This window comes from Cenococcum geophilum (assembly GCF_001692895.1).
Source record: "Cenococcum geophilum 1.58 unplaced genomic scaffold K441scaffold_38, whole genome shotgun sequence".
NCBI lineage: Eukaryota > Fungi > Ascomycota > Dothideomycetes > Gloniales > Gloniaceae > Cenococcum > Cenococcum geophilum.
In genome coordinates, this window is record NW_027137596.1 from 103,444 (window position 1) to 123,587 (window position 20,144).

Genomic DNA, 20,144 nt, shown 5'->3' on the forward strand with positions numbered 1-20,144 from the left:
TACTTAGGGTTTTCGCGTATGACACGTAGCAGGTATCTTTCGTCACGAGCAGTATACTGTCTTGGCCGGCCAGATCGAGCAGCCGACTGTTGGTTGGTTCGTTCGGAGGCCTTACTGATAGAAGTCTATCCCACCTCGTGCACGGTCCCACCTCGTGCACGGCTACACCAAATTCCCCACTAAAAAAAAGTCCGTTTTTAGAACTTTTTAACACCACTATAAAATAACTTAAAAATTTAAAATATTATATTTAAAACCCTTAAAAACTTATATAGAAATTTTTTTTTTTAAAAAAAAAAAAGGTTTATTAAGTTATTATTAATTATTTAAAAAGGCTAAATAATTAAATAACTTAATAACTATTAAATTTTTTTTAAAAAAAAGTTTAATTACTTATTTTCTATATTTATAAGTGTAATATATTTAAATTTTAAAGAATTCTATTAAGGCGTTAAATTATTATTAAGGAAATAAAAAAGGTGTGCACGAGGTGGGGCCGTGCACGAGGTGGGATAGACTTCTAGTGTCCTGAACGGTGGATTTTGGCACGTTATAGTGCTTTTTGATCTCGCGTCGACTGACACCCCATGCAGCTGCAGTTGTAATTTCTGCGCGTTGCAGGGGTGTAAGCTCCTTTCTGGTAGTCTCGTTACCAGAAATTGGGCATAAAGGAGTACGTTGTGACATGGTAGGGGTGGTGTTCTCTGGACGTGTCGGAGACGCGTGTCCAAATTTTGGTGGGGTTCTCGCTTCCGACCGGAGACTTATGACCCATGACTGTATTTACCCGGGTCGTAACCGCGCCAAATGACCCCCTCCCGATATGTGATAGATACGGGCAGTCGGCCGCATTTTATCTAAAACTCGTCGGTTAGTTTTCGTCGAGTTTGTCGCAATTTTTGTCGCAATTTTTATCGCAATCTTGCCTTACTACATTGATGTCTGGTAGCGAGATAAGCAAAACCTCATGATCCGCACGTTTGGTCATACAATGCAGTCTCGAAGATCTCACAAAAGCCAAAGAGCAGCCCTTGAGAGCTTAATCATTCTCGATTAGAGGCCCAGAGGTAAACTTCAGATGTGTCCTTTCATGCTTCCGCCCTAATTTAATCTAGGTCTCGATACTATCTACTATCCAGATGCTAGACTATCAAGTATTGTGCCATTAAGTTCGTTTGGGCCTGAATTTCCCGGTGAAGTCCTTATACTTGAGCCAAAAGGCTATGAGAACCACAGGGAGCACGCTTACAATCTCACCCAAACCGGCAAATGCAGGAGGAATTCGCACATTGACAAAGGCGCCAGCAGCCAAGAGCACAGCACCGACATTGTAGAGGGCGGCCCAGGCAAAGTTAAACATGATGCGGCGATAAGAAGCGCGAGAGATGTCGATCATGATGGGTATGCCATAGAGCTTAGATGAAGTTAAGATGACGTCCGCGGCCCCTCGTGCTACATCGCAGCCTTGACTCATATGTACACCAACGTCAGCTTGTGTAAGGGCGACGGCATCATTTGTTCCATCACCACAGAAAATTACCACGTCCCCTTGCTTCTGAATCTTGTGTACGTAGTCCTGTTTGGCGGCAGGTGTGCAACGCGACCTGGTTTTCTTCCTAGGGATATTGACGATATGCGCGATATTCTGAACCGGGCCATCATCGTCGCCACTAATCATTGAGACGCTAATTCCACGAGACATGAGCTGAGAGACAACCTCGGCCGCGTCATCTCGAACTGGGTCCTGAAGTCGAAACAGCGCATGGAGCTTTCCATCAATGGTAACACAAAAAACGCTATGCTGTGTTTGAAGCTGAGCTTCTACAGGTTCGAGATTTTCGACATGCAGCCAGTCAGAATTGCCAGCTCGGATGACCCTTTGTTGAAACCGCCCTTCTACACCTTTTCCAGGTATAGAAGTGATATCTCTCAACTTCACTGGCTCTAGGCCCCTCTCCTTCTTCAAATGTTTCGTAATAGCAATAGACACTGGGTGGCTAATATCTGAGACCAATCCAAGTAGAAGGGCTTTGGTCTCTTGTGAATCTCCTTGATACTCTGCATGAACGACTGACATCTCGCCCTTAGTAAGCGTGCCGGTTTTGTCGAAGACGACATGCGTCGCATTTCGCGCAGTCTCGATCTTTTGAGGATCTCTGAAAACTATCCCGTGCTGTGCTGAAACACCTCCAGCTATCAGCACAACCATAGGAACCGCCAAACCAATAGCACAGGGACAGGAGACAATGAGAGTTGCTACAGCATAAGTGAGTGCTTGAACCGTCGCCTCCCCTCTACTCTGTCTGCGGACAAAGACGCCAATCAGAATCCAGACTGCGAAGACGATTAAAGTGATCGCGATGATAGCCGGGACAAAATAACTGGCCACACGATCAGCGAGAGCTTGGACTCGCGGCCTAGAAAGCTCTACATCCTCGACCAAGCTAGCAATTTTGCTTATAGAATTCTCAAATGGAAGAGCCGTGAGGGCGACTTGCAATTCTCCGTTGCCATTTAACGAGCCGGCAATCACAGTATGGCCCAATCCTTTTACAACCGGTATTGGTTCACCAGTCACCATTGACTCGTCTACCTCCGACCCGCCGAGCACCACCTTTCCATCCGTCACAATTCTGGAATGAGGGGGAACTTTGAAAATATCACCACGTTGAAGAAGGCACGAATCGATTTCCTTTGTGGTTCCGCGATCTCCGATTATGAGAAGAGCTTTGTGTTCTTGTATTGATCTAAATGACACAGATCTGGCTGCTATCTGTCGAGCCAACTCACTGACGAAGCGACCCAAGAGGATTAACGTTACTAGAAGTGTACTGGTTTCAAAGAAAGAACCTGTGGAGAGGGGGTGGCCATTGACGATGTAAGCGAATGCGACGACCGAGAAAATATATGCCGTGCTGGAACTTAGGGCGATGAGAAAATCCATCTCCATGGGCCCCGAGCGAAACAAAGCCGTGTAAGTGGAAGGGTAGAATTCTTTTGCTACAACTAGTTGAATTATCGTGGCGAGTCCCAGAGAGACGGAGTTGTAGACCAATTTTGGACCAGGAATTGGAGCCCACGCAAATATTAGTACTGGCATGGTTAAGGTCATTGCAAAGAGGAAGAGGATTCCTGCCTTCCGACTTTGTCTTGCGCCTGCTGCAATTTCGGGGTGGACCCTGTGCGGAGCCAGTTCGAGCGGCTCTGTAAACCCTCGCTCAAGAAGATCACGGGGGCCAACTTGCGAAGCATCATACTGAATACGGACCATTTTGCTGTTGACCTTAATAGCGGTTTCAAGGGACCTAACGCCGTGTGGCCTTGGACGGTTGCAAAATGTTACTGGATTATCAACCAACACTTCCAAAATTTGGCCGTCCTCTTCTTCGATCCTCTCAAAGCTATATCCTGTCAATCTTTTCAGCTTGGATATCGCATCTTCAGCCGATAGGCGGCTCGCGTCTAGATTGAATCCTGCTCTTGCCCGCACTAGGCTCGTCTTGTAGTCAGAGATGAATTGAATCTCATCTAAGGCTCTGATCAGCTTCTGCTCGCAGCCGCTGCATGTCATCCCTCCGACACTGAGTATAACCTGCTCGATGGTTGGAAGGCCTCTTTCTAGATCACCTGCTTCAGGTATAGGCTCCGTTTCTGCCGTAAGATTCACACAGGTCACATTCTCGGTTTCTTCTAAGGAATGGTTGGACCCTTTTTCCTGTTTATCCGAATTGTCCCTTGGGTCATGGCAGCAACTGTCCGTGGAATCATTTTTCCCAGTGTGGTGCAATCCACCTGAGCCACTCCTCGTGTGGAGCCAATTTGTAAGGAAAGAAAAGTGACCGCTCAGGTTCACGTGATTGCCATGACAGCAGGAGTTGGTGGGCTTGGTACGGCACATGTTTTATGGTTTGAGCCTGAGGAGCACGAGTGTTTGGTTTTTGGCTTCGCGTTGTTTCTGGTGTGCTTTGAACTCCTGCGGTAGTAATAGATTTTAAGAGCCCGAAATGACGAACAGATACAGCCAGCAGCATTTATAGATGGGGTGGCGGTAGATTGACGCCCCTCTAATTGATATGAGGGCACTCCCCCAATTAATAACGCGGATATCCCCTCCTAGTTAAGTTTAGTTCCTTCCTGGTCAAGTTAGAACATTACGTGAATTGAGTTATTTACATCTGCATAGTGCGCAAGCCCCTACCCAAACATCACCCCGCGTTTGCCTTACCTATCCCTAACCCCACTAGTCACTGCTTATCGCGGTAGGTGATTATAACGGGCCTGCCTCATTCACCCTGCAGGGCGGTAAGAAGGCCGTCCCTATATTTTCCGTACTTCGTGAGTGGGAGGGTACTAAGGGCCTGCTTGCAATGTCAACCCCCAATTGCTTTGGCTTTATTAATGTATATCCGCAAGCGGATATCGCTAACCTTTTAATTAAAAAGTTAATTAAATAGTCTAAGGGACTTCGGTAGATTTATTAAACGCGTCATTTTAATTTATATAAGAGCTATATATAATCTTTAATAGAATTATTAAAATTAACTATTAAGGTTCTAACCTTATATATAGACTTAAAATAATTATAAGAGTTAAATTTATTGATAATAAACTTCTACATTTTATAAATATATTATTATTATTAGCTCTATTTATTGCCCGATTCGGTCCCTTTTCTAGGTCTATATAGGCTTCTACCTTCCATTTATAGGAAAAATCCCTAGTAAGGGAAAAACCTAGGTATAACCTAGCAGCTAGTCTTACGCGCTCCGCCTTTGCTTAGCTTTAAGATATATCTACCTTTTGTACTAAGCTCGGACCCCTAAAACTTAGTTTCCCCCTAAACTCGGCCACCTAACCAAAATTAAACCACCGATTTGTTAACCTATTTTCTCTATAACAAATTAATTAATATAGACCAAAATAAACAGAACTTATAAATAGCTATTATAGATTCTAAATCTAATGTTTATAAGTCTATATGAAAAGTAGTACTTACATATAGTGTCCCTTTGGCAATTTTAAGCGATAATTAAATAGCAATAGTATATCCACAGTTACGTTTGTATGGCTGATTCAGCGGCTGAGTCACGATTACGCAGGCGAGGAGGCCCGTGCGTTTAGCGACTGTGGATGTTACCCCATATCCACAGTCGATTTTTGATCGCCAGCAACGCCATACTCTTAACACCCGTCAAGCGCTATGCGTAGAGCCTGCTAAGCGCTTTCTACTCGCACTAAAATTATAAGAATCGGCCGCGGGTTAATGGAGATATTCGCGTTTTAAGTTGCGCGCCGCTATTATACAAGCACCTTAAAGCACCCCATTAAACTTATATCGTACCAAAATAAGCCCCTAAGGGGCTATAGACGAAGGCTATAATAGGACCCCTTAGTATCTTATTAGAAGTTAGATATAGATAATATATATAATTATTTTAAAGCTTTTTTACCCACTTAAAGCCATTTACAAAGCTAATCCAGTAAGCATTATATCTACTCCTGCCGTAGATTAACCTACTATATAGCCGCTTCCTCGCTAACCTTCTAGACCTACACAACCCACTTAATCTCCTTAATAACCTTAAGCCATAGGGAGTACTATTAAACCTCCTTTTACCGGCCGGCCCGCTATTTACTACCCTATTTAGAATCTAGCGCTACTATAAAAGAATTACCTTTTAGCCCTTTAGTCCACTTATGCTAAAGGGCCCGTATGGAGTTTACCGCGCGGCTTATATAATATATAGGTGGAGACCTAAACCTAGGCTCTAGCTAGGACTATAGCTCTAGCTATAATAGCGGCGGCGGTAGCAAAGCTATATAAGAAGGAGAGCCTATAGTGCTTACCTAGGCGGATATATATTTACTAGATTACGTAATAAATAGAGCTAAAGGGGCCGCTTCTATAGGCGGATGTAGGGGGTTAATAGACTAGCCCTAAGGCCATATTGTAGCCGTAGCCGCAGCTATAGCTAAAGGGGCTTCTAGTTAAAAATATAAGGCCTTTAGATATTAGCAATTAAAGCTATAAAAATTAGGCCAGCTAAGACTTATCTAAATAGTCTAATAAGCCCTTAACCTCACTAGCTGTCTGCTTATATTTAGTATATAAAGCCTTTAGTTAGTTAGTAAGGAGTAGTATAGCTTAATAAAAAATTAATAGCTAATTTAGGCTCCCCTCCTCTTCCTATAGGTAGGGCTCTAAATCCTACGCAAAGGCCTTATATACCTTATGCTAAAAAATAGGGTAGCTTTATACTAAATAGCTTAGGAATATCTTATAAAGGGTTACTAAGTCCTATAGAATAACCTTATAGAGGTAAAAGAGAAGGTTTATAACCCCTATAGTAGCAAGGTTATTAATCTAGTATAGCTATAGGATAAAACAGCCCTTCTATTTATCTAGTTCGGGCCATATTATTAATAGCAGTATATTAGGCAGCGTAATACCTACATAGCGGATTTTAAAGCAGCCTATTTATAAGGGGTATCCTATTATTAACCTTATAAACTTTTACGGGAGAGAGTTTAAGTAATAGCCTACTATTTACTCTTAGTTCTACCTTCTAGCGCGCCAAATCTAGTCCTTACTAACCCCCTTTAGCTCCGCCGTCTTAGCGCTAGCACTCCGCCTAATATATATCTTCTTCTCTAAGAAGACGCTAATATAATAAAAGGCCTTTATAACCTAATCTCGCTATAAGTTATATAAAAGGGCTACCTTACGGTTCCTACCGCTCTTAATTAAGCGTATATTATACTATACTAAGCGCCTACTAAAGTCTAAAAACCGCTCTATACTAAAATCATAGTAGTATAGGAAATAGAAAGCTAGCCCGCTAAGCATATAAATAAGCAGCTTTTTATTCTATAGGGCCCTAATAGTCTTAAGGCGGCTATACTAGTTCTACTTACCTATATATATAGTAAATATTAAGGGTATATAGCGCGTAGGGCTTTTACCCTTAAACTTAAAGGTAAATAAATCTAAGATCTTAGTAAAGCATCTATTACCGCCGTGGGTAAGCATATAATGGCCTAGTAGGATATTAATAAGTATATAGAAGTAGCACTCTAGAGATAAGGCGGCGCCCCTAGCCTAAAGCTTATAGTAGACACTTTAAAACTCATCCTTAGTATAGCCGTTAAGGAGGATATCTCTGCCCTTATTAGTAAACTACTCTTTCTTATACTACGCATCCCTTTATTATAGCGTCTTTAGGTACTCCCTAACGCTATCCTCCCATAAAAACGGGTGGCTGTTTATTCCTATAGCTTTCTACATCTAATAGAGATCTATTAAAGCAGTAATATAGCCGTAAACTAACCGCTATAAGAGCCGCGTTTCCTCTTAGGGTATATTAATATTGGCTTTACAGCTCTTCCCTTTTAAGGGCTAGCTTACAACCTCCTTAATAAGGAAGAGAAGTAGCTTATTCTCTATAATAGTATCGCTGTTATAGTACTGCTTCCGTTTATAGAAAGTCTAGAGCTAAATAACGCGTTAGCCGTAGGTCGCAATACTTTTAAAAAAGGGGTATTACCTTAAACTCCTTTTACTTTAGATTATACGTTAAAGATATATTCTTAGGCCTTACGGCATATATAAGGGCAAGGACATATTGCGCGTTAGCGCGTAATTTGGTATTATTGGCGATATTAATCTCTACGCGGTTAGTCAGCGCTATCTTATATAGTAAGTATAATAGTAAACATGCTACCGCGATTAAGGATTAGGTAGGGAGGACTTTTTATATATACTTAGGGCCCTAATAGCCCCAATTACCCTACGGTCGGCGTTAATCAGCGGCTTAATTAGCAGGCGGCCCTTAATACGCGTCTCTCCACAGCTTGGCGCTGGTGGCGCTGTGGAGATCCTCGAATCTAACCCAGGTGGCTGGCTAAATACGTAATTTTTCGGCTGACCGATGATTAGCCGGGTAGTCAATACCAAAGACTAAAAGGGCCTCCTTAAAAAAGTTACTTATCGCCTTAGTTACACAGCCGCCAGCTATAACTATAACAATGTTTATAATATAGTAATAGCTTTATAGAAGATCGAACGACAACTAAATTAGATTACTATTGCTAACCTTTACCTAAAGACCTCTCTATAGAAGCTTTTTAGGCCTATTAAACCTATACACACTAAGCTACTAATACCTACTACCTTAAGTGCTACCGGAGCCAATTAACTTCTCTATACTAACCTTTCTATAAAACTTCTAAATAGAGAGCGCGAGCTACTCTAAAAACTAGGACGCTGCTATAAATACTATTAAAAAGGCTGCTATTGTAATAACCTAAACTACCTAATAGCTAGGTTTAGTAGCCGCCGCCTAATACCTAGCCTAATACTCTAAATACTAAATATGTTGCTATGTACTACTATTATACAAGATAAAGATACAGTAATAGCGGTAGAGTTAGATATAAAAGTGGAAAACGCTAAGTCCTAGCTCTAAGTTATAGGTTAAAACGCCCTAATAATAGAGGGATTTATATATCGGCTTGCTTAATAGATAACTTAGTAAAAATAAATAAACGGAAATAGATAGTTTTACCTATAATAGGAACTACTGCTAAAAAATAATATAAAAGCTATTCTATAATTAATTGCAAAGCTACTAATAAATTTATAAATACCTAATTTGTGTGTACTTATAACCTACCTACCTTACCCCTTACTAAAGCCCGCGCCCTATAACTTACTAACGGTAGTTATACCGTATAAAAGATTACCTATATAGTATAACTTTACTTAGATATAAATAGGCACCAGAAAGAACTCTAGGCCTATATTATACCACTTACCGACTACCCTATTATCCTTAAAATAAACTAGCTTAAATAATATAACCCCACCATTGACTAGAAGAAGAGAGAAGTAACTTTTAACTTTAAATACTATAGAGAGACTTGCCTAGGGCATAGCCTAGCCACCTCTATTTACTCCCTAAGATATTAACCCACAGAACCCCTTATTACCCTACCTATAACTAACTACTACTATATAAGTGCCCTAGCCTTCTACTGTATAGCATATAGAAAAGGCTAAACCGTTGCCGTAGCTTTCTAATTATAACTATATAAGCTTAATAAAGAATAAAACTACGTCCTCTATAGTAATAGGATAGATATAGTTAACCTTTTAGAAGATAACGCCCCTATAGAACTCTACGGACTTTCACCTTTAGACTTTAAGAAGTTTATAAAGCTTAAAAAAGGACTTACTAATAAAGAACTCCGCAAGCTCCTCTCTAAAAGGTACTATAACTTTACTAATATATGCTTATAAAAGGGCGTAGATATACTCCCCCTATATTAACCTAACAACTATACCATTAATATTAAATAAGGAAAATGCTACTTTATAAGAAACCCTACCTAATATTAAAAGATAAACTTTTAGTTATAAAAAAGTATATTAATAAGCACCTTAATAAAGGATTTATTCGTCCTAATATATTACTAGCAGCCGCCCCTATCCTTCTTACTAAAAAACTAGAAGAAGGTATTTAATTTTACATTAACTATAGAGGACTTAACGCTATTATAATTAAAAACTAATACCCAGTACCGCTTATACGTAAGACCCGTAAGTGGCTTAATTAAGCTAAAATCTATACTAAGCTTAACATTATTGCCGCCTTTAACTATTTTTAAATATAGGAAGGTAATAAATAGAAAACCGTATTTGCATTGCGCTTCGGCTAATTTAAATATACTATTATACCCTTTAGCGTATATAACGGCCTAGGTACCTTTTAAAGCTATATTAATAACGCTTTATAAAACTACCTTAATAATTTCTACTCTACGTACCTAGACGATATACTTATTTATAGCAATAACCCTTTTAAGTATACTAAATATATTTAAAAGGTCCTATAGCGCCTTAGGAATATATATTACGGAGTGAGTATAAGCGGCGATAATATATAGTAAGGTAGATATTATTAAGCTATATACATAAACTATATAAGAAGTTAAGACGTTATATAAGGAAAGAAGGTAGGAAAATAGGAAGAAAGGGCATATATTATTAACTTGGTTGCTTAGTTAATATATATATAGGCAGAATAGGGTTTAGGTCGTAGTCCTAGCAGAACTTAGCAGAATTTAGTAGAACTTAGTAGAATATAGCAGAATACTATAGATTGCCGTTAGATTGCCATTAGATTGCCATTAAATTGCCATTTTTGTCACGGAGTAAGTATAAGCGACGATAATATATAGCAAGGTAGATATTATTAAGCTATGTATATAAACTGTGTAAGGAGGTCAAGACGTTACGTAAGGAAAGAAGGTAGGAAAACGGGAAGAAAGGGGCATATATTGTTGACTTAGTTGCTTAGTTAACACGTATATAGGCAGGATAGGGTTTAGGTCGTGGTCCTAGTAGAACTTAGTAGAATTTGGTGGAACTTGGCAGAATATAGCAGAATATGGCAGAATGCCGTAGATTACTGTTAGATTGCTATTAGATTGCTATTAAATTGCCATTTCGCGGTTAGTCTCTAATTGCTAAGTTGGTAGAAATAGGTAGATGTGTGCAAGGTATTACGGGGGTGTCCCGTAATAGTACCCCCCCTTTAAACTTAAGCTTCTGTGAGATAGGGCTATAGTAGTTCTGGGTAGAGTTTATAAAAGTTTTTTATAGCTTATATAAGTCCTATAGAGTTAACGGGTTCCTATAAGGACTTAGTAAAGCCTCTCTATTTCGTAAAATATATATATTAGCGTTTCCGTTTATTATACTTAATATTATTAATTCTTTTAATAAAGTACTTATTCTTACCATCCACTTTAACTAGTAGGGGAGGGTCTTATATCTATCTAGGCAGGGCGTCTAATACGGGGGTAGCAGGGTAGAGGACTGACGTATAGAATACGGGGTGGATTTTAACCGTATTAGGGAGCTTTAGTTAGTAGGCGTAAGGAAAGTTAACCTTTTTAACCTTATAAGGGCTAGCGTTCTTCTAATTAAGTTTCTTAGTAGGTTATTTTATATTTAGATTTCTTATATCTAGCCAGACAAAATTACTAATTTAGTAGGCTAGTGCTAGGGCTTATTTCTTATTTGCTGCGGCTTTATAGACAGATTAAGCCTATATTATCTTATTAGTAAGGAACTGTTATAGTTCCTCCATCTTCTCTACGAATTTATTTGCTTCTGCGACTTATAAGGCGTGATAAGTAGGGTAAGGAACATTACTAAAGGGTTTAAAACCCATTTATAGGTGCTAGCCGTAATTAGCTAGGAATAGGGAGACTTTCATAATTTCTAAGATAGAGTTATTTGCAGTAAACTTGGCAAATGCGAGCTAGTTAATCCAGTTATCCTATAAATACGACGTATATATCCGAATATACTGTTCTATTATAGCATTTACGCGTTCTATTTAGCTATCCGTTTCTAGGTAATACGTAGTAGATAATAGTACTTTAATATAGAGTTAAGTAGTTAGTTCTTTCTAGAATGCTAAGATAAACTGGCCGCCTTTATTAGAGATAATCGTTTTAGGGAGTCCGTGGAGTTTCTATATATAATCTAGGAATAGTTAGGCGACGGTAGGCGTTAATATATTAGGGCAGGCGATTAAGTGTCTTATTTTAGATAGTTGGTCTATAACTACTATAATGTTTATATAGCCTCTACTCTTAGGAAGGTTAATAATAAAGTTAATTAAGATATCCTTCTATCTTTGGTCCGGAATAGGTAGCGGCTTTAAAAGACCGTTATATATCTTATATAAGGCTTTAGCTTGTTAGTAGGTATGGCAGCTAGAGATATATCTTTATATTATGTTGTATATATTCGGCCAATAATACTCCCGTTAGAGTAGTTCTAGGGTCTTTCCTTAGCCTGGGTAGCCGGCGATAGGTAGATTATATATATGTTTAAGGAGTTTAAGCTTAAGCTTATTGTAATTAGGGATAACTAGACGGTTCTAGTAATATAAGCGGTTTCCGCGGGCTTTATATTTATTTAGAGAAATCTTTTTAGAGCGTCTAATGCCATCTTATATTAGCTTAAGCGTCTCTTAGATAAACTCGTTATTCAAGTATTTATTAACTATAATTTATTTAATCGATTGATTAGTTATTTTAAGGACGTATACCGTAAGATCTTTAGTAAAAGGGTTGAATAGTTTAGGGCGAAGCAGGGTCTGATTTTAGTAAAAGCGCACTTCTTTTAGGGCTAGCGCGTCTTATAAGCGTCGGGTTAGGGTATTAGGCTTTTAGCCTTAGACGCCTAGGTAGTACGTAATTAAGAATTGGAAATAAGATAGATATTCTAACCAGCGGGCCTAACGATAATTTAGCTGTTTTGTGGTTATAAAGTACTATAGGTTTTTATAGTTGCTAAGGACCTTAATTAGAAATCTAGCGCCTTCTAGTTTAAGTCGCTATTATTTAAAACATCTAATAATAGCTAACAATTCCTTATCGTAGATCTTATAGTTGCATTTAGCTAAGCTTAGTCGTTTTAAGAAGTATACTACAGGGTATAATACTCTATCCTCGTTATATTGAGACAGGATGCCTCTAGTGACGTAGTTAGATAAGTTGGCTTCTACAACACTTATTTAGTTTAGGTTAAAGTGTTAGAGTATAGGCGTAGTAGTAAATATAACCTTTAGATAGGCAAAGGCCTTCTTATATTCCTTATTAAAGATAAAGACTTTATCCTTTTAGGTTAGAGCTATAAGGGGTAAAACTAGGGCGGAGAAGTTATTAATAAACCATTAGTAGAAATTAGTAAATCCTATAAAGGCTCTTACGTCCTTAATATTCTTAGGTTCTTACTAGTTTATAATTACTTTAACTTTCTTTAAGTCCATTTATATACCGTTTATAAAAATAAGGAGTCTAAGGTATAGGACTTCTATTTTATAAAACTTATATTTATCTATATCTAATTATAAACTAGCTCCGTATAGGGCTTATAAGATAAGGTTAACGTACTTCTAATATTTGGTTAGGTTATTACTATATATCAGGATGTTGTTAATATAAGCAGTATAGAAGATATCTAGGTAGGGGCGTAGGGTGTTATTTATATAATATTAAAACAAGCTTAGAGCGTTTATAAGGCCAAAGGGTGTTACTAAGTACTTAAATAGTCCATATTGGGTACGAAATGTAGTAAGCTATTCGTCCCCTTTTATAATGCGGAGACGGTTAAATATAGAGATAATATTAAGCTTTGTGTAGTAATAAGCCTTACTTAGTTAGTTTAGCGTCTCTTATATTAACGGGATTGGATATTAGTTCTTGACAGTAACGGCGTTAAGAGCTTAGTAGTCTATATAGAAGCGCAGACTACCGCTAGGTTTCTTAACGAAGATCACTAGTACGGCTATAGGCAACAAGCTTACTCTAATAAATCCTTTATTTAGGTTCTCGTCTAAATACTTTTATAGTACTTAGAGTTTATTTTAAAACATTCCGTATAAGGGTCTAAATCTAGGCTAAGTTCCTTCTTTAAGTATGATCTTATGGTTATATAGTTGGTATTTTAGTAGCTTATTAGCTTTCTTTTATAAAAATACATCTAGGCGATAATAATACTCTATTAGTACCTTTATAGTAGGGTTAGTGTACTTCTTTAGTACTAAGGCCTTCTTAATATCGGCTATCGTAACAGCGAAGATTATATGCTTGGGTTTCTTAGCAAGTTACACTAGCGGGGTAGCTCCAATTATGCGGATATCTAGGGTGCCGAGCTTGCTTGGATTATTTATAGTTTCTTATTTAAGTTTGGGTTTAGTATTAGGTATAGAGTTAGTATTAGATTTAGGTTCGGGTTCTTTAAGAATCCTTTTTATAGTAGAATACTAGTCCTTCTAGTATTTTCATATATAGAGCTTAAGCTTTTACTTGGCTTGGGGCGGTATAGTGCTTAATAATAACTTATAGAATTTAGTGGAGTTTTCGGATCCTTGGTAGATATTAGTAGAATTCTTATATTAGTAGAATTTAGTAGAATTCCTGGGTTGGTGGAATTTGGTGGATTCCTTGGGTACGGGGTAGACAGTTATAGAAATTTTAGACTAATAGATCGTAGTAGATTTTTTAAATTTTAGTTCTGGGTCTAAGTAGTAAGTTATAAGGCACTTCTACTTATAATAGGAGGCGGTAAATAGGAGCTTAAGGTTGTCCTAATTAATAGTTACCTTATATAGCTTTATCTAGGGTTATTTAAGGATTACTAAGTGGCCTAGGGTAGTAACGAAAAGTTTAATTAATTCTTTATAGTTTAGGTATTAGAGTCTTAGGAATACTACGTAGGTAATACGGCCTAAGATAGTACATTTGCTATTAAATCCAAATACGTTAATATGCTAGTTAAGGGGGGTTAGGGTAAAACTATTATCTTATATAAAGATCTTATTAATAAATCCTATACTACTAGCTCCTATATTAATTAGGATTTAAGCGTTAGCCTATTAACTATTCTGCTAAAGACAGCAGTTAATAGTTATGCTATAGTCCTAAGAGTTAGAGTTCGTGACGTTAAATGCATTTAATAAGATCCTATAGCAGAGCCGTCCCAAAGAGCAACTTAGCTCTAGGACCTTCCTTTTAGAGGTAATTAGGGTAGGGTTCTTATAGGACGTTAGCTATAGCTTCGTCCTTATAAATAGTGCTTACTAGATATAGGGCTGGAACTAAGTAGAGATTAGGGACAGTAACTAAGAGATTAATACGGTAAACGGCTGCTAGTATTAGCCGTTTATAATTTATATTTAGGCATAGGGACAGAGCAGTGGTTAGAGAGGTAAGAGCTACTTCTATATTTAAAGCAGAGGCCTAGCTTAATATATTATTCTTATTTAGAGGACCCTAGTAGGGCGTACCCTAGGGTCCTAGTGTTAATATCTATAGCGTTAGGGTGCTTAGGCTGAGATAATAACTTAGTAGACGTTCGCGGGGTTGCCGTATTATATTATGGAGCGGGCTTCGGTATTAGGCGTAGTATATTATTATATCGTTTATTAATAACGTTTGTGTAGGCATTAAGGGCTCCTAGTAGGTCTACGCCTATTAGGGAGGTTTTTAGTTTAGGGCTTAGGGATTTAATAAGGCTGTTAATTAGTGCGGAGTTATTCTAGCCTATTTCCTCCATATAATAGTTAAATTCAGAGAAGTATGCTAGGAAACTTTTTGTTTCTTAAGTTATATAGTTTATCTTTCTTTAAGTAGTAGCTTAGTAGTTTAGGTTACTATATATAGCTTTAAGAAGTACAACTAGGCTTTATACTAAGTTTGGCTAAAGCAGTTTAATAAGGTTAGCTATATCTCCTCCTAGTCGACTTAGGGCTTAATAGAGTTGGTTAGCTTTAGTTAGGTAACGGTTAGCGTTACTAGTTAGCTTATTTTTAAGCTAGCTTAGAAATAATTAGAGCTCTTATTGTTTACTAGTAAATACTAGAGGGTCTAGTAGTTGTTTAGATCGTTTTAGTATAGTGGTCGGCTTAGGGTAAGTAGCTACTGCGGGTTTAGGGCTTGTATTCCGCGTATTTATCTCCAGAAATAGCGTTTAGTCTTAAGGTCCTAACGTGGGCATCTTAAGGACGCGGACTTCTTCTTAGAGGTCCTTAATTAATTGCTAGTATTATGCTTCTTATTCGGCTTATTGTTAATTTAAAGTGGCTTAGTTCTATTTAAGGGCGTCTATAAAAGACTTCTATATCCCTACTAATTGTTTTTAGAGTGCGGATATAATACTAGCGGCCGTTATAGGGACTTTGGGTTTATTCTGCATATTAATAGTAATATAGGTAGTTGACGTAACGTAGTGTCACGGAGTGAGTATAAGCGACAATAATATATAGCAAGGTAGATATTATTAAGCTATGTATATAAACTATATAAGGAGGTTAAGACGTTATATAAGGAAAGAAAGTAGGAAAACGGGAAGAAAGGGGTATATATTGTTAACTTAGTTACTTAGTTAATACGTATATAGGTAGGATAGGGTTTAGGTTATAGTCCTAGCAGAACTTGGCAGAATTTAGTAGAACTTAGTAGAATATGGCAAAATATAGCAGAATGCCGTAGATTGCCGTTAGATTGCCATTAGATTGCTATTAAATTGCTATTTCGTGGTTAGTCTCTAATTGCTAAGTCGGTGGAAATAGGTAGACGTGTGCAAGGTGTCACGGGGGTGTCCCGTAACAATTTTGTAGTTAGTCTTTAATTGCTAAGTTGGTAGAAATAGGTAGATATATGCAAGGTGTTATAGGGGTGTCCCGTAATAGTACCCCCCCTTTAAACTTAAGCTTCTGCGAAATAGGGCTATAGTAGTTCTGGGTAGAGTTTATAAAAGTCTTCTACGGCTTATATAAGTCCTATAAAGTTAACGGGTTCCTATAAGGACTTAATAAAGCCTTTCTATTTTATAAGATATATATATTAGCGTTTCCGTTTATTATACTTAATATTATTAATTCTTTTAATAAAGTACTCGTTCTTACTATCCACTTTAACTAGTAGGGGAGGGTCTTATATCTGTTTAGGCAGGGCGTTTAATATAGGGGTAGTAGGGCGGAGGACTAACGTATAGAATATGGGGTGGATTTTAACCGTATTAGGGAGCTTCAGTTAGTAGGCACGAGGAGAGATAACCTTTTTAACCTTATAAGGGCTAGCGTTCTTTTAATTAAGTTTCTTAATAGGTCGTTTTGTATTTAGATTTCTTATATCTAGCTAAACAAAATCACCAATTTAGTAGGCCGGTGCTAGGGTCCGTTTCTTATTTGCTGCGGCTTTATAGACAGATTAAGCCTATATTATAGTTCCTCCATCTTCTCTACAAATTTATTTGCTTTTGCGACTTATAAGGCGTAATAAGCGGGGTAAGAAACATTACTAAAGGGTTTAAAACCCATTTATAAGTGCTAGCCATAATTAGCCAGGAACGGGGAGACTTTTATAGTTTCTAAGACGGAATTATTTATAGTAAACTTAATAAATACAAGCTAGTTAATCTAGTTGTCCTATAAATATAACGTGTATATCCGAATATACTATTCTATTATAGCATTTACGCGTTCTATTTGGCCATCCGTTTCTAAATAATACGCGGTAGATAATAGTACTTTAATATAAAGTTAAGTATTCAGTTCTTTCTAGAATGTTAAGACAAACTAGCTGCCTTTATTAGAGATAATTATTTCGGGGAGTTTATAGAGTTTCTATACGTAATCTAGGAATAGTTAGGCGACGGCAGGTGTTAATATATTAGGGTAGGCGATTAAGTGTCTTATTTTAGATAGTCGGTCTATAACTACTATAATGTTCGTGCAGCCTCTACTTTTAGAAAGGTTAATAATAAAGTCGATTAAGATATCCTTCTATCTTCGGTCTAGAACAGGTAATGGCTTTAAAAGACCGTTATACGCCTTATGCGAGGCTTTAGCTTATTAGTAGATATAGTAGCTAGAGATATGCCTTTATATTATATTATATATATTCGGCCAATAATACTCCCGTTAGAGTAGTTTTAGGGTCTTTCCTTAGCCTAGGTAACTAGCGACAGGTAAATCGTATATATGTTTAAGGAGTTTAAGCTTAAGCTTATTATAATTAGGGATAACTAAACAGTTTTGGTAATATAAGCGGTTTCTATAGGCTTTATATTTACTTAGAGAAATCTTTTTAGAGCGTTTAATACTATCTTATATTAGCTTAAGTATCTCTTAAATAAACTTATTATTTGGGTATTTGTTAACTATAATCTATTTAATTAATTAATTAGTTATTTTAAGGATGTGTACTATAAGATCTTTAGTAGGAGGGTTAAATAGTTTAGGGNNAAGTAGGGTCTAATTTNGGTAAGAGCGCGCTTCTTNTAGGGCTNGCGCGTCTTNCGAGCNTTNGGTTANGGTATTAGGCTTCTAACCTTAGACGCCTAGGCGGTATATAATTAAAAATTAGAAATAAGATAGATATTCCAACCAGCGGGCCTAACGATAACTTAGCTATTTTATAGTTATGAAGTACTATAGGTTCTTATAGTCGCTAAGGACCTTAATTAGAAATTCAGCGCCTTCTAGTTTGGGTCGCCATTATTTAAAACATCTAATAATAGCTAATAATTCCTTATTATAAATCTCGTAGTTATATTTAGCTAGGCTTAGTCGTTTTAAGAAGTATACTATAGGGTATAATACTCTATCCTCGTTATATTAAGACAGAATGCCTTTAGTAATATAGTTAGATAAGTATAACTAAACCTTATAGCAGGTACTATAGTAGGCTCGTTATTAGGCTAGGTATATAGGTAATATAAATTAAAGTTAACAACGTAATAATAACTAGTGGAGTAGTTGCCTAATAAATTAACTCTAATTGTATTCTAAAAATTACTATAAAGAAGAAACTATCTAGGTAGGGATTAAGGGTCCTTAAATATATAACCATACTCCTATAAAATCCTCTTTATATATAATATACGTGTACTCTATTTACTCTATCGCGGATTATATAGATCCTATAGATTATATAGATTACGTTATATAACCTTTAGTTACTATTCCTCGTTATATAGTTCTATTAGCTCTATTCTAGACTATGCCTAAATTAACTAACTAGCTTCTTCTAACTCTTTCCCTAGTAGTTATAATATTGTACTTAAAGCGTTTATAATACTATCTCCCTTCTCTTTATTTTTATCCTTAAAGATCCTAATTATCTCTAAGTTATTTACTAGAGGTGTAATATCTATCTAATTAATTTAGTTAATATTATTGCTTATTATACCTAAAGCAATTTCTTCTTCTTTAACTGCTCGTTGTATTCGCACTATTGCTATAATATTATCCCTTAGTGAGATTATACTATCTCCATATTCTCGCTATTTAAAAAAGAAGTTAGTTAGTATTACGTTAGTAAACCCATCTTCGCAATAACCGTCCTCTTACTTAAAGTGCACTAAAGCGAATATTTATTCGTCCTATAACGTTTGTTTTATCTCTAATACTAAATATACATAACCTATTACTCTTAACAGTCGTCTAGTTCCCTAGTTAATTTGTCTTAGGGTTTTATATTTAATCTACTGCTACGCGGCTAGATAATAAACTATCTGTTATTCTAGCAGAGTTGCGTTATTTTTAGGACGCTAAACGGGAGGCTGCTAATACTTAGCAACAGGCCCTTAAATCTCGTTTAGCGGCGTCTGCTCGGTTAATTCGTCTTAAAAAGGCTTATAAAAAGGTCTATTTTAAAAAAATAGAAGCTTATAGAATAAGGTCTATAAGAGCTTAGTAATAAAAGAATAAATTCTCTTCTAACCGAGAAGGAAATAGATTTAAGTAGTTCGGCAACTACTCTTCTTAGGTCCCCCTTAGGTAACTTATTTTTTAGCAATCCTTTTTTATTAATACTGCCTAACCTAATTTCTTTTAATACTCCTGTACCTTTCCTATAGCGTTTTTTAAATTTTCTAATAGCTCCTAGGTAGTCTTATTATAGCCTATCTACTTAACCTCGTACTATATTTTATTATTAATATCCTTATAGTTAACAATCCTTAAAACTTACTATTTGTCCTCTTCTTATCCTCTATATATATCCGCTTCGTAAACTAGTAGCTTAATATTCCTATATACTAGCTTTAGTATTATAATATACTATATAGGGTAGATCTTTATTTTAGCTAATAGGTTTAACTTAAATATAACTAGTGAAATCCTTTATATAATTTTAAAGGGTCCTAGTCTAACGTAGTCTAACTTTTTACTTAGTTATTAACTCTTAAAATTTTTATATAGTAGCTATACTTTATCTTCCTCCTTAAGATCTAGTCCCTTAGATCTCTTAATATTATAGTACCTTTTTATTTTTTTTTATACTACTTTTACTAATTTTATAAGGTCTATATAAAGATTTATTAACGTCTTTATTCTTTTTTTTAGCTATGCTACTTGTTTTCTTCGCTTGCCTTAGTAATAATAATATTTTTAGCTTATACCCGTAATTTGCTTTAAATAGTAACGTGCCTATTTCTTCTTATAGTATTATATTATATATAAACTATATAACTAGTAATAGTAATACCTAATTATTCTATACGTAATTAATATAATATCTTAGATACTATTCTAGTGTCTAATTTAGTCTTTCTATTT

At 36.5% G+C, this 20,144-nt stretch overlaps 1 protein-coding gene across 1 annotated transcript; it reads right to left on the reverse strand.

The window, feature by feature from the left end:
• Window positions 1-1,165: 1,165 nt before the first annotated feature.
• On the reverse strand, window positions 1,166-4,026 carry K441DRAFT_615902 (heavy metal translocatin; the record flags this gene model as incomplete). Its single annotated transcript, XM_067645729.1, has 1 exon — window positions 1,166-4,026. Exon 1 carries the CDS (start codon window positions 3,896-3,898, stop codon window positions 1,166-1,168), a length of 2,733 nt encoding a protein of 910 aa, XP_067501006.1. The 5' UTR covers window positions 3,899-4,026.
• Window positions 4,027-20,144: the final 16,118 nt, after the last annotated feature.